This window comes from Thalassophryne amazonica, chromosome 8, assembly GCF_902500255.1.
Source record: "Thalassophryne amazonica chromosome 8, fThaAma1.1, whole genome shotgun sequence".
In the NCBI taxonomy this organism is placed as follows: domain Eukaryota; kingdom Metazoa; phylum Chordata; class Actinopteri; order Batrachoidiformes; family Batrachoididae; genus Thalassophryne; species Thalassophryne amazonica.
This window is the reverse complement of record NC_047110.1, coordinates 76,813,035-76,827,175: the sequence shown is the minus strand read 5'-3', so window position 1 is coordinate 76,827,175 and position 14,141 is coordinate 76,813,035. Positions and strand designations below refer to the sequence as shown.

Below are 14,141 nucleotides of genomic sequence, written 5' to 3'. Positions count from 1 at the left end.
TAATAGTACATATGTTGGTTTCTGAAAGTGCCCATCCTCAAACCAGATTTTATGGCTTTCCTGCGTCCTCTATACGTTAGTGTCTCTGACACCAGCAGAATTAAAAACAGCTGCATAAATCTACTGATGTTAATAGAGCCCATCACTTGGTGCTATCACACCAAATACTTTAAGTTCGGACCCCAACAGAATAAACAACTAGAGCACCATGCTCAGAGCAAACTTCCACCAACTCTAGTTTACAATTCCACAAATTTTTTACTTGGAAAAGATTTTCTGGGTCAAAGTCCTGTTAGAAGTGACTTTTTATAAACTAAATTAGATGCGTTCAAATGTCAGGAGTACAGTATTATTTAATTCATGTACTTGTTTTCTTTGTGGTGTGTCAGGTTTTGTTTTTTCCCCAACCTATTTGGTTTCTGAATTCTTTTTCAGATCATTTTCACAGAGCATTGCTTATCTCCGCTATGCACAATCTGCCATTACTTTTTGACACTTGGTTTGCAACTGATGACTGGAAGACAGACAAACAGGCAGAAAAATGAGAGTGACTCAGGCACTTCTGATTGAGAAATAATGCAAAATGTACACCAAATGGGCTTTTCATTATTAAATGTCCACAAAATGCACAATCCGGGTCAGATCTGGATCAAACTTTGTTGAGCGATAGTGAGTACCAGTCTGCACCTCACTTTCAAATATGAGAGTGATTGGGGAACATTTGATTAAAATATAATTTAAATGGGGCTTTCAATGTTACATTTAAATGGCCACAAAATCTGTAATCTGGATCAGATCGGGATCAAACTTTGTCAGTCGATAAATGATACCATCCTACATAACACTCTCAAATATGAATGAAAATTGATTTTTTTTTTTAGGTATAAAGACTTGTGAACTTTTGAAAATCTGTTCAATATTAAAGGATAGGATTTTTTCCAAGATTTTTTTCTGACTGTCTTTTGACCTTGAAAATTAAATCAGTTCTTGCCTATGAGTATATTAATCCTCTGTAAAAATTTCATAAAGATATGAAAATTGTGGATTATAGGCTGTTCCCAAACAGAAACAAACGAACAGGTGAAAACATAGCCTCTGCCCAACTTCACTGGAGGAGGTAATAATCTATGCCCCTAATTACGCAACTTTATGTTTTAATGAAGCCAAAAATTACACTTGACACAATACCCCCCCCCCCCCCCGAAATATGACCATTTGACTTGAAAAAATAAAACTGACATACAAGTATCGGCTGCAACATTCTGCCACCAACTTGATTTCAATAACAAGCAATATTTAAATGAATCTGGTATGAGAATAATCCTTTACCTACTGACTATAGCTACATGAAATTGTTTTTGCCTGCAATTTCAGACATACACAAAGTCGCCTTTGACATTAACACATGCACAGTATGATGACAGAGTGCACCTGGAAAATATTCACAGCACTCAATTTTTCCATATTTTGTTGTTACAGCCTTATTCCAAAATGGATGAAATTCATTTTTTTTCTTAAGAATTCTACACACAATACATAATGACAATGTGAAAAAGTTTTTTGTAGATTTTTGGAAATTTATAAAAATAAAAAACTAAGAAATTACTTGTACATAAGTATTCAGTGCCTTTGCCATGAAGCTCAAAATTGAGCTCAAGTGCATCCTGTTTCCACTGATCATCCTTGAGATGTTTTACAGCTTAATTGGAGTCCACCTGGGGTAAATTCAGTTGACAGGACATGATTTGGAAAGACACACACCTGTCTACATATGAGGTCCCAGAGTTGACAGTGCATGTCAGAGCACAATCCAAGCATGAAGTCAAAGGAATTGTCTGTAGACCTCTGAGACAGGATTGTCACGAGGCACAAATCTGGGGAAGGGTACAGAAACATTTCTGCTGCTTTGAAGGTCCCAATGAGCACAGTGGCCTCCATCATCCATAAATGGAAGACGTTCGGATCCACCAGGACTCTTCCTGGAGGTGGCTGCCCACCAACTGAGCGATTGTTCAAACCTCCTCCATGAAAACCAGAGCAGGTGTGAAATGAGCTGGGCACAGTGATCACACCTCTGAATTTCAAGTCGGTCCTTGGAGAGGTTTACGTACATTTATTGAGGTTAAAATTATATCTCAATACAAGACACGCTAGATGTCTTTTGTGTGTGTGTGTATATATATATATATATATATATATATATATATATATATATATATATAATTATAATATACATACAACCATGAAATCAAATAAAAGTAAACGCTCAAACAAAACATTCCCTTACTGACTCACCTCAGTTCGGGAGCTTTTGTGGAAAACCAAAGCACTGTGCGTCTGGTGTGCTCTGTCTTAAAGACAGCAACAAATGCCACGCGCCCAACCCCTTTGTTCCTAGAGTCCCACACTGCACTTAGTGTGCCCCATATTTAGCAAAAAGCACTTAGATATGCACAAAATTCATCTGCATCAAACATTTCAGACCATCACGATAAGGCCCATCACATCTGTTATGTTAACCTTCATGCACTGACATACCTTACGTTTCCTGTAAATTCCGACTTGGAATTGGCAACAAACTACATCAACCAAGAAGCCCACCAAACCATGAAGCATACCTGCAAGTACAAAAGGATATATACAATATGTTCAGAATAATAGTAGTTCTATGTGACTAAAAAGATTAATCCAGGTTTTGAGTATATTTTTTATTGTTACATGGGAAACAAGGTACCAGTAGATTCAGTAGATTCTCACAAATCCAACAAGACCAAGCATTCATGATATGCACACTCTTAAGGCTATGAAACTGGGCTATTAGTAAAAAAAAAAGTAGAAAAGGGGGTGTCCACACTAATAGTAGTGTGGCATTCAGTCAGTGAGTTTGTCAATTTTGTGGAACAAACAGGTGTGAATCAGGTGTCCCCTATTTAGGATGAAGCCAGCACCTGCTGAACATGCTTTTCTCTTTGAAAGCCTGAGGAAAATGGGATGTTCAAGACACTGTTCAGAAGAACAGCATAGTTTGATTAAAAAGTTGATTGGAGAGGAGAAAACCTATACACAGGTGCAAAAAATTATAGGGTGTTCATCTACAATGATCTCCAATGCTTTAAAATGGACAAAAAAAAACCATTGACGCGTGGAAGAAAACGGAAAACAACCATCAAAATGGATAGAATAATAACCAGAATGGCAAAGGCTCACCCACTGATCAGCTCCAGGATGATCAAAGACAGTCTGGAGTTACCTGTAAGTGCTGTGACAGTTAGAAGACGCCTGTGTGAAACTAATTTATTTGCAAGAATCCCCCGCAAAGTTCCCCTGTTAAATAAAAGACGTGCAGAAGAGATTACAATTTGCCATAGAGCACATCAACTGGCCTAAAGAGAAATGGAGGAATATTTTGTGGACTGATGAGAGTAAAATTGTTCTTTTTGGGTCCAAGGGCCACAGACAGTTTGTGAGACGACCCCCAAACTCTGAATTCAAGCCACAGTTCACAGTGAAGACAGTGAAGCATGGTGGTGCAAGCATCATGATATGGGCATGTTTCTCCTACTATGGTGTTGGGCCTATATATCTCATACCAGGTATCATGGATCAGTTTGGATATGTCAAAATACTTGAAGGTCATGTTGCCTTATGCTGAAAAGGACATGCCCTTGAAATGGGTGTTTCAACAAGACAATGACCCCAAGCACACTAGTAAACGAGCAAAATCTTGGTTCCAAACCAACAAAATTAATGCCTCGCAGATGTGAAGAAATCATGAAAAACTGTGGTTATACAAGTAAATACTAGTTTAGTGAGTCACAGGATTGCTAAAAAAGCAGTTTGAACATAATAGTTTTGAGTTTGTACCGTCAACAGCAGATGCTACTATTATTGTGAACACCCCCTTTTCTACTTTTTTTTTTTTTTTACTAATAGCCCAATTTCATAGCCTTAAGTGTGTGTGCATATCATGAATGCTTGGTCTTGTTGGATTTGTGAGAATCTACTGAATCTACTGGTACCTTGTTTCCCATGTAACAAGAAATATACTCAAAACCTGGATTAATCTTTTTAGTCACATAGCACTACTATTATTCTGAACACTACTGTATATCTGGTAAGGTTCTGTATGCACATGGTTGTAGAATAACTGGAGAAAAAAAAAAAGCTGTTAACAGTGATTCATGTTGGAAAGGACAGCGAGTCAAAGTATTAAGTGCCTGTGTCTGACAATTTCATATTTCTTTGGTCTCATACGCTGATAAATAACACACAAAAGTGTCATTTGTTGCCCTTTCCTAGTCTACAAATTCATTCAGCACAGCACACATTTTCTATGTTCACAAACAGAATGAAGCATTATTGTGCAAGCATAATAAAAATCATGTTTGATTCTCAGCAAGGCCACCTGAACATGATCTTAAATCTGTGGATTCTACTGACAACTAACTGAATTAGAAGAAAATAAAAAGAAGTATTCCATATGAATGTGTCTGTCCCTATGTGCAGGCCTTGCAATAGATTGCCGCTGGCCCAAAGACTGCTGGGATAGGCTCCAGCCCCCATGACCTCTTAACTGGAATAAGTGGGCTCTGAAAATGGATGTATGCATGTTCCATGTGTGTGAGTGACATCAGGTTTTTTTTTTTTTTTTTACTGATATCTATGAATACTGTCTTGATAACTACTTACAAAAATAATAATAATAAAAAAAATAAGTGATGCAATTTCTAACCTGTAGTTGAGAAAATGCCTCCAATGATGCCACAGAGCCTGACGAGAAACTGCCAGAAAGGCATGTGTTGTTCTGTAACTGTCACCATTAGTGAGCTGATGTCATATTTCATAAAGATCCCTGAGACACCGTGGCTGCCTGCAGCATGGTTTATTACTCGTTCCTGATGGAAGATGGTGAGAGAGAAAAACAAACATGAAAACCATACTGATGCACAAAACAGACCATAAATACACAAACGTGTGCAAACTGACCCGCTCTGTGACGGCGTACTGGTGTGTTTCTGCAAAGATCTTAGAGGTCTTCAGTTTGGTTGGCACAATGTTGATAAAGTACTGAAACATATGATTAGCTGGGAATAACAAAAAAAAAAAAGTCACCACAGAGACCTTTCAAATAAAAGGAATATCTGTTCATAATTTGAAAGTCAAAACAGTTCATTTTATATGGCTCATGTTAATGTGCTGCAATACAGCCACATACATCACACATCATGAAATAAATGACTCACTTAAAGAAGCATAAATAAATTTATAATACTATATGCTAATAGGAAACAGACAGCATCAAGGATTATAACTGATACCGCAGAATAATTTGTTACTTAAATGTCAAACATTTACCACTAATTAAAATTCTATATAATTAGTGTGAATGAGGGTGTAATAATATAATGTGGATTGAATTGTGTTAGATATATCACATTTCAGACTACAGTATAATCAGACCGTTAGTGCAGCGTTGACTGTTTAAGCATCTGAAAAATAGACCGTACCATCTTACTGCAACTACAGTGTACGAGGTCTATTAGAAAAGAAAACGACAGTTTTATTTAAAAATAAAAAAAAAAAAAAAAAAAAAAAAACTATATGGATTTGAATCACGTGTGATTACATCAGCCAAGCTTGAACCCTCGTGCGCATGCGTGAGTTTTGTCATGCCTGTTGGTGACATCATTCGCCTGTGAGCACGCCTTGTGGAAGGAGTGGTCCAGCCCCCTCGTCGGATTTTCATTGTCTGAGAAGTTGCTGACAGACTGGCGCTGTGCTTGATCAAAATTTTTTCAAAAACTGTGAGGCACATCCGAGTGGACACCATTCGAGAAATTCAGCTGGTTTTCGGTGTAAATTTTAACGGCTGATGAGAGATTTTGGATTGTTTCTATCGCTGTAAGGACTTCCCACGGAGCGGGATGTCACGCAGCGCTCCGAGGCGACGGAATCAGCAGTTTATCCGGACATTCCACTGTTAAAGGAGATTTTTTTAATGAAAGATGTGTGGAAGGATTGGCGCGTCGGCTTGCAGCTGGCACGGCGCGCCCGCCACAGGAAAAACACCTCCGTGTTGATAACCATTTGTAAAATCCAGGCGGCTTTTGGTGGCTTTCAGTTGAGTGAGAATCTGAGAAATTGTTTAACAGCAGGGCATGTTCCAACTTGTCCTTAAGGCTTCCAACGGAGGTGTGTTTCCTGTGGCGGGCGCGCCGCGCCGACCCATCCGCACGTCTTTCATTAAAAAAAAAAAAAAAAAATCTCCTTTAACAGTGGAATGTCCAGATAAACTGCTGATTCCGACCTCTTCTGAAAGTTCTCTGTTCTCTCACGACGTTCTGGGTCAACAGAGGCTTAAATTTGGAGGTTTTCAGCTTGAAACAGGATGACTGTCGCCTCGGAGCGCTGCGCGACGTCCCAATCCATGGGAAGTCCTTACAGCGATAGAACAATACAAAATCTCTCATCAGCCGTTAAAATTTTCACAGAAAACCAGCTGAATTTCTTGAATGGTGTCCACTCGGATGTGCCTCACAGTTTTTGAAAAAATTTTGATCAAGCACAGCGCCAGTCTCTCAGCAACTTCTCAGACAAAGGAATTCCGACGAGGGGGCTGGACCACTCCTTCCACAAGGCGTGCTCACAGGCGAATGACGTCACTGACAGGCATGAAAAAACTCTTGCATGCCCACGAGGGTTCAAGCTTGGCTGATGTAATCACACGTGATTCAAATCCATATGGTTTTTAAAAAAAAATAATAATAAAGTCGGATACTTTTCTCACAGACCTCGTATAGGGAGGTCATTCTGAAAAACCAAGCCACTCTCACAAACCCATACAGACAGAACACATATCTGAGACTTTCTGTAGATAAAAGGGCTCAGAAAGAAAACAGTCACTGACAATATTGGACAACATAACTGCTTATACCTGATAAATACTTTTGTAGTCACATCCTGATAGGGGCCAAAAACATCCCTGAGCTTGATAGTCTACAGATGATACTGAACTCCTAAAATCAAAGTCCCTGAAAACCTGTGTTCTTCTTTACACACCAACTAACATAAAAAAAAGCCAGCCAGTAAACTGCCACCAGGGAAACTGCTTTATCCTCCAAGATGGCATGAGGTCGTGAGACTGGTGAATACTTCACACTCTTTATTTCTTCCAACACCAGCTATGTGATATACCGTCCCACTCCCAAAAAGGTTCACATTGATTTAAAATAAATTAAACACCCAACTAAAATGAAGAACAAATAAGGTAGGACAACATATACATACGCTCTTCTGAGACTTTCTCAGTGCCATCTAAAGGGTTGATAATCCCAGGAATCCCTTCTCCAAAGGACAAGTGGCTAATCCGGTGAGAGAAGTTATATGCTGCAATAAAATCACATGTCAAAACGATGAATTAGGACTGCCACAGCTAAGACCATGAAGACTGCACGCGATCCTGAAACGCTCTATGAATGCAGTTGAGACATACACTCAACAAAAATATAATGCAACACTTTTGGTTTTGCTCCCATTTTGTATGAGATGAACTCAAAGATCTAAAACTTTTTCCACATACACAATATCACCATTTCCCTCAAATATTGTTCACAAACCAGTCTAAATCTGTGATAGTGAGCACTTCTCCTTTGCCGAGTTAATCCATCCCACCTCACAGGTGTGCCATATCAAGATGCTGATTAGACACCATGATTAGTGCACAGGTGTGCCTTAGACTGCCCACAATAAAAGGCCACTCTGAAAGGTGCAGTTTTATCACACAGCACAATGCCACAGATGTCGCAAGATTTGAGGGAGCGTGCAATTGGCATGCTGACAGCAGGATGTCAACCAGAGCTGTTGCTCGTGTATTGAATGTTCATTTCTCTACCATAAGCCGTCTCCAAAGGCGTTTCAGAGAATCTGGCGGTACATCCAACCAGCCTCACAACCGCAGACCACGTGTAACCACACCAGCCCAGGACCTCCACATCCAGCATGTTCACCTCCAAGATCGTCTGAGACCAGCCACTCAGACAGCTGCTGAAACAATCGGTTTGCATAACCAAAGAAATTCTGCACAAACTGTCAGAAACCGTCTCAAGGAAGCTCATCTGCATGCTCGTCGTCCTCATCAGGGTCTCGACCTGACTCCAGTTCGTCGTCGTAACCGACTTGAGTGGGCAAATGCTAACATTCGCTGGAGTTTGGCACGTTGGAGAGGTGTTCTCTTCACGGATGATGCGAAGGAGATGTGTTGCACTGCATGAGGCAAATGGTGGTCACACCATATACTGACTGGTATCCCCCCCAATAAAACAAAGCTGCACCTTTCAGAGTGGCCTTTTATTGTGGGCAGTCTAAGGCACACCTGTGCACTAATCATGGTGTCTAATCAGCATCTTGGTATGGCACACCTGTGAGGTGGGATGTTATCTCAGCAAAGGAGAAGTGCTCACTATCACAGATTTAGACTGGTTTGTGAACAATATTTGAGGGAAATGGTGATATTGTGTATGTGGAAAAAGTTTTAGATCTTTGAGTTCATCTCATACAAAATGGGAGCAAAACCAAAAGTGTTGCGTTTATATTTTTGTTGAGTATAGTTAAAATGGAAAAATGTGCCATTTTCAAGTTCATACTACGTCCTTACCACTTCCCGGCCAGGTTCGCACCATGTCTAACATGTTCCCACTATTTCCTTACCATGCGTAAGATCATGTTTGCGCCACATCTTAAGTGCCGCATGACTGGGCCATTAATTAGTGTTAATGTCGTCAGACGAGATGAAATATCTTCATCAACGACCATTTTTTTCATGACTGACCAAGGTGAAGTTAACATGCATTATTGTTGACAAAAAAGATGACTAAAATGTTTTGCATGAAATAAATGAAATCTCTCAATTTTTGTCAACAACCTCTTACACTTTGACAATTTGCCGCATTCGGTGGAGTTCACGCTGACGCCAAGTCATCAAGGCTGGATGCAACATACAAAATGCAAGCAGCAACCTGAGCCTGATAATAAATGAGGTCGATGCAGAAGTGCAGTACCTTGACTGGCCACTTGAGGGTGGCTCCAAAACAGAGCACTTTCCAATAGCACTCAGTGTTAAAATGTCTTACATAATGTTTATATATCGCCCAATATCTATAGCAAATATACTCCTGGGACGTCACCCAAATGCCCAAAATGTAAATTAGTCACGGGGACCAGATTTCATTGTCTTTGGGAGTGCAAACTCATAGAAGCATTCTGGCGGAGGATATGTGGTGAAGTTAGCTCTGTTATAGGACAGTCACTCCTCCCCAGCCCACTGCTGTGTCTTCTTGGCTACATTCCAGGGGACTTCAACGCCCGGAATAAAGAGATCACCCAATTTATTGATGTTGGCTCGAAAATCGATTATTGTTAAATGGGTAGGGGATGAAGCCCCGTCCATTCAGGTTTGGAAAAAGTTAGTTTTGGAAGCTGTAAACCTAGAAAGATAAGATTTCGGCTTAAAGGGAAATCTCAGGATTTTAAGACTTGGGAAAAAGTACTGGATACTCTTAAAAATTAGAGGGCTGGCTTGTGAAATTTGTGTATTTTCTTTTTCCTTTTGCTGTTACTACTGTACACACATGCCCTGTTTTATTATCTGTTTTTGCATCTGTGCTGTATTGTGCTGTATTGGTTTTTTGTTTATTTCTACTTTTTTTGTGTGTGTGTGTAAATAATTAAAATGTTCAATAAACATAAAAAAAAGTCCAACTTTCAAGCAGAAATAAACACGTTTACAGCCTGGTACAAAAAAACGGTTTTGGTCTCTTTCAACAGTTTCTGCCTCCATGACAACTGTACGGGGAGTGATTTTTTTCCCCTAATGTCTGTGTTTAAGACATCAGTAGCTGATGGTAGCTTCACCCGCTAGATCCACTTAATGCACAATTACTGAGAAAATACGCAGCTCATAACTTTTAATGTCCACAACAAAGTAAACTGTTAGAACCGCTGCGCAGTTCCCAAAGATATGATTTAATAAACACCTGAACTCAGATTAGGTGGTTTGGACCTGAGAGAGGGGCGTGTTTAGGCATCTTTCATCACATGTAGAGCCACGGAGGCTCCACCCCTTTGTGCATTAATGAGTTTCTCATTTATCTGCTGTGAACATGCCCACACAGAAACCCTCTCAACAGAAACCCAATGGGTGACATCACGCAGACTCAGTCATGGTACTTTTTTTTTTTACAATAACGTTGTCTCAGTTTTGTTTGATTCTGCTCCTCCATCTCCTGTCTGTGGGAGGTGTCAGCTTGCCCTGTGTTTCAGCATCTATATTATAATAGCCAAGTGGCCTCTGTGTGCGTGCATGGGTATGGCTGCAATCATGGAAAAACTGGGAAGAGCTGACACTTGCCGTTTTGTATGCTTATGTATTTTGGATCAAGGATGAACTTTGCAAAAATGGAAAGTTAATAGGGCGAATATTTTGGAGACATTAGCGATATTAGTTAACAACAGTGAACAGTGGATGTTGTGCTGAAGTCCACCATGGGAGTTAGGGTTTTAAATGTTATTGTGGTTCATGTTACTTTAACAGTGTTTTTAGTGTTATTGATTAATTGTGTTTCTGTAATTCAATTGGTTTAGTTAGTTTAGTTAAGTGCCATGTTGCTGTTACCACGAGTGAGACATGTTGTGCATTTGATGTCTTTCCACCACCGTCTCTGTTTGTGTGTGTGTGTGTGTAAAAATAAAGGCACCTGCTGGTGGCAGAATGCAGAAAAGACAAAAAGTAATGTGTGCGTGCGTATAACTTTGATCACGGAGAGACTGGGAAGAGCTGACATTTGCCGTTTGGTATGCTTATGTATTTTGGGTCAAGAATGAACGGCGCCAAAAGGGAACATTGATAGGAGTAATAGTTTCGGAGAAACTATGGATATTAGCTAACAACACTGAACAATGGATGTTAATTATATTCTGGCCTCATATACCATTCCAGCAGGGGGGGGCGCTAAATCATCTATATAAAAGTGTGCTTGTGTGATTTTCTTTAGTAAGTTCAATGTAAGTACATAATATATTGTAAATATGTTAAAAATACATGGATGACAAGAAAGTAACACACTTATTTCTATTGTGGACCATTAAAAAAAAACTAATGATATAAAGTAATAATAAAACAACAACAATAAACGAGTGGAAGACGGCATTTAACACCCCGTTAGGTCACTTTGAGTACCTGGTCATGCCGTTCGACCTCACCAATGCGCCCGCGACATTCCAAGCTTTGGTAAATGACGTCTTGCGGGACTTCCTGCATCGGTTTGTCTTTGTATATCTAGATGATATACTCATCTTTTCCCCGGATCCTGAGACCCATGTCCAGCATGTACGTCAGGTCCTGCAGCAGTTATTGGAGAACCGGCTGTTTGTGAAGGGCGAGAAGTGCGAGTTCCACCGTACTTCTTTGTCCTTCCTGGGGTTTATTATCTCCTCCAACTCTGTCGCCCCTGATCCGGCCAAGGTTGCGGCGGTGAGAGATTGGCCCCAACCAACAAACCGTAGGAAATTACAGCAGTTCCTCGGTTTTGCTAATTTTTACCGGAGGTTCATCAAAGGCTACAGTCAGATAGTTAGCCCCCTGACAGCCCTGACCTCCACAAAAGTCCCCTTCACCTGGTCGGATCAGTGCGAAGCCGCGTTTAGGGACTTGAAACGCGGTTTTCGACTGCGCCAGTTCTGGTGCAACCCGATCCAAACACCAGTTTATAGTCGAAGTGGATGCCTCTGACTCAGGGATAGGAGCCGTGCTATCCCAGAGCGGGGAGTCCGACAAGGTTCTCCACCTATGTGCCTACTTTTCCCGCAGGTTGACCCCGGCTGAAAGGAACTATGATGTCGGCAATCGGGAACTTCTTGCGGTGAAGGAGGCTCTGGAGGAGTGGAGACACCTGTTGGAGGGAGCTTCGGTACCATTCACGGTTTTCACAGACCATCGGAACCTGGAGTACATCCGGACCGCCAAGCGTCTGAACCCCAGGCAAGCCCGCTGGTCACTGTTCTTCGGGCGTTTTGACTTTCAGATCACATACCGCCGCCGGGACGAAGAACCAACGGTCTGACGCCCTGTCAAGGGTGCACGAGGAGGAAGTCAGGACCGAGCTGTCAGACCCAACGGAAACCAACCCCGAGTCCTGTCGTGGCCACTTACCTGGGACGTGGAGAAAACCATCCAGGAGGCCCTGACACGGAACCCGGACCCGGGGACTGGACCAAAGAATAAGATGTACGTCCCACCAGAGGCCAGGGCTGCAGTCCTTGACTTCTGTCACAGTTCCAAACTCTCCTGCCACCCAGGGGTGCAAAGAACCGTGGCAGTGGTCCGGCAGCGCTTCTGGTGGGCGTCTCTGGAAGCCGACGTCCGGGAGTATGTCCAAGCCTGCACCGCCTGCGCCAGGGGCAAGGCCGACCATCACAGGACCCAAGGCCTACTCCAGCCTCTGCCCGTGCCTCATCGCCCCTGGTCTCACATCGGCCTGGACTTTGTCACGGGCCTCTTGCCGTCCCAGGGCATGACCGCCATCCTCACGATAGTGGACCGGTTCTCCAAGGCGGCCCACTTCGTGGCCCTCCCGAAGCTCCCAACGGCCCAGGAGACTGCAGAGTCCACCACGTCGTGCGTCTGCATGGGATTCCATTGGACATTGTCTCTGATCGTGGTCCTCGGTTCTTCTCCCAGGTCTGGTGGAGTTTCTGCAGGGAACTGGGGGCCACCTTAAGTCTCTGTCTGGGTACCACCCCCAAACGAACGGGCAGGCAGAGCGGATGAACCAGGAACTGGAGCAGGCCCTCCGCTGCGTGACCTCGCGCACCGATGGCCTGGAGTGACAATCTGGCCTGGATCGAGTACGCTCATAATAGCCAAGTTTCATCTGCCACTGGCCTCTCCCTGTTTGAGGTGTGTTTGGGGTACCAGCCCCCATTGTTTCCGCTAGTGGAGGGAGAGGTCGGGGTGCCCTCGGTCCAGGCCCATCTGAGGAAGTGCCGTCGGGTGTGGCGTACCGCCCGCTCTGCCCTGCTCAGAGCCCGGACGAGGGCAAAGGCCCATGCAGACCGCCGGCGTTCCCCGGCCCCTGCATACCAGCCCAGGCAGGAGATTTGGCTATCCACAAAGGACACCCCCCTGCAGGCGGAATCCCAGAAACTAAAGGACAGGTACATTGGACCAGTTACCATACTCAAAGTCCTCAGTCCGGCCGCAGTGAAGCTAAAGCTGCCAGCTTCACTGCGGATACACCCCGTTTTTCATGTGTCAAGACTCAAGCCCTGCCATACCTCACCACTGTGTGCCCCTGGACCGGCGCCGCCTCCTGCCCGGATCATCGACGGGGGGCCCGCGTGGACAGTACGCCGGCTCCTGGACGTCCGTCGGAAGGGCCGGGGGTTCCACTATCTGGTGGACTGGGAGGGTTATGGACCCGAAGAGCGCTCCTGGGTGAAGAGGAGCTTCATCCTGGACCGGCCCTCCTGGCCGACTTCTACACCCGTCACCCGGACAAGCCTGGTCGGGCACCTCCCGGCGCCCGTTGAGGGGGGGGTCCTGTTGTGTGGTCCGCTGAAGAGGAGGTACTGCTGGCCCACACCACAAGATGGCGCCCTGCTTGAAGTGCGGGCTTCAAGCACGAGAGGGCGTCGGAGCGACCGGGAGTGACAGCTGTCACTCATCATCCGTACCAGCTGTCACTCATCCACTACTCACCATCACCATAAAGGCCGGACTGCAACTCCACCTCCCCCGAGAAATCAGCTACCAAGCAAGGTAACCTTCTCTGCTGTGATTTTCCTGTGACTAAACGTTGTTCTGTGTGCAGCCGTTTTCCTGTGGCTACAGTCAGAAGCTGGATTGGCGGAAAGTGTGAGCGCGACGTCTTCGCCTCTCACTCCTTCCAGGGAAGTGACTGACAGGAGTTGCACGGGTGACTTTGTTTTTGGAGGTGGAGATTCTCCCTCCCGGAGGTACTAAGTATGAAGAGATTACTGGGTGTGACTTCACACACCCACCACTAACTGTTTCTGTTTCTGCCAGCAGTACCTGGTCTGACAGCTGGAGACGGTGGCCACCTGGGGCTCGGGACTTGGCGGCTCCG

The 14,141-nt window shown here is 43.6% G+C and overlaps 1 protein-coding gene across 1 annotated transcript in view; it reads right to left on the bottom strand.

The window, feature by feature from the left end:
* The window catches only part of LOC117515939 (endoplasmic reticulum-Golgi intermediate compartment protein 2-like), a 56,344-nt gene that overhangs the window by 1,427 nt on the left and 40,776 nt on the right, over nucleotides 1-14,141 (bottom strand). Inside the window, exons 11-12 of the mRNA XM_034176734.1 lie at nucleotides 4,733-4,895; nucleotides 2,539-2,618 (exon numbers count right to left, since the gene is read on the bottom strand). Of these exons, the coding sequence (XP_034032625.1) occupies nucleotides 2,539-2,618; nucleotides 4,733-4,895 (243 nt within the window). The remainder of the gene's footprint in view (nucleotides 1-2,538; nucleotides 2,619-4,732; nucleotides 4,896-14,141) is intronic.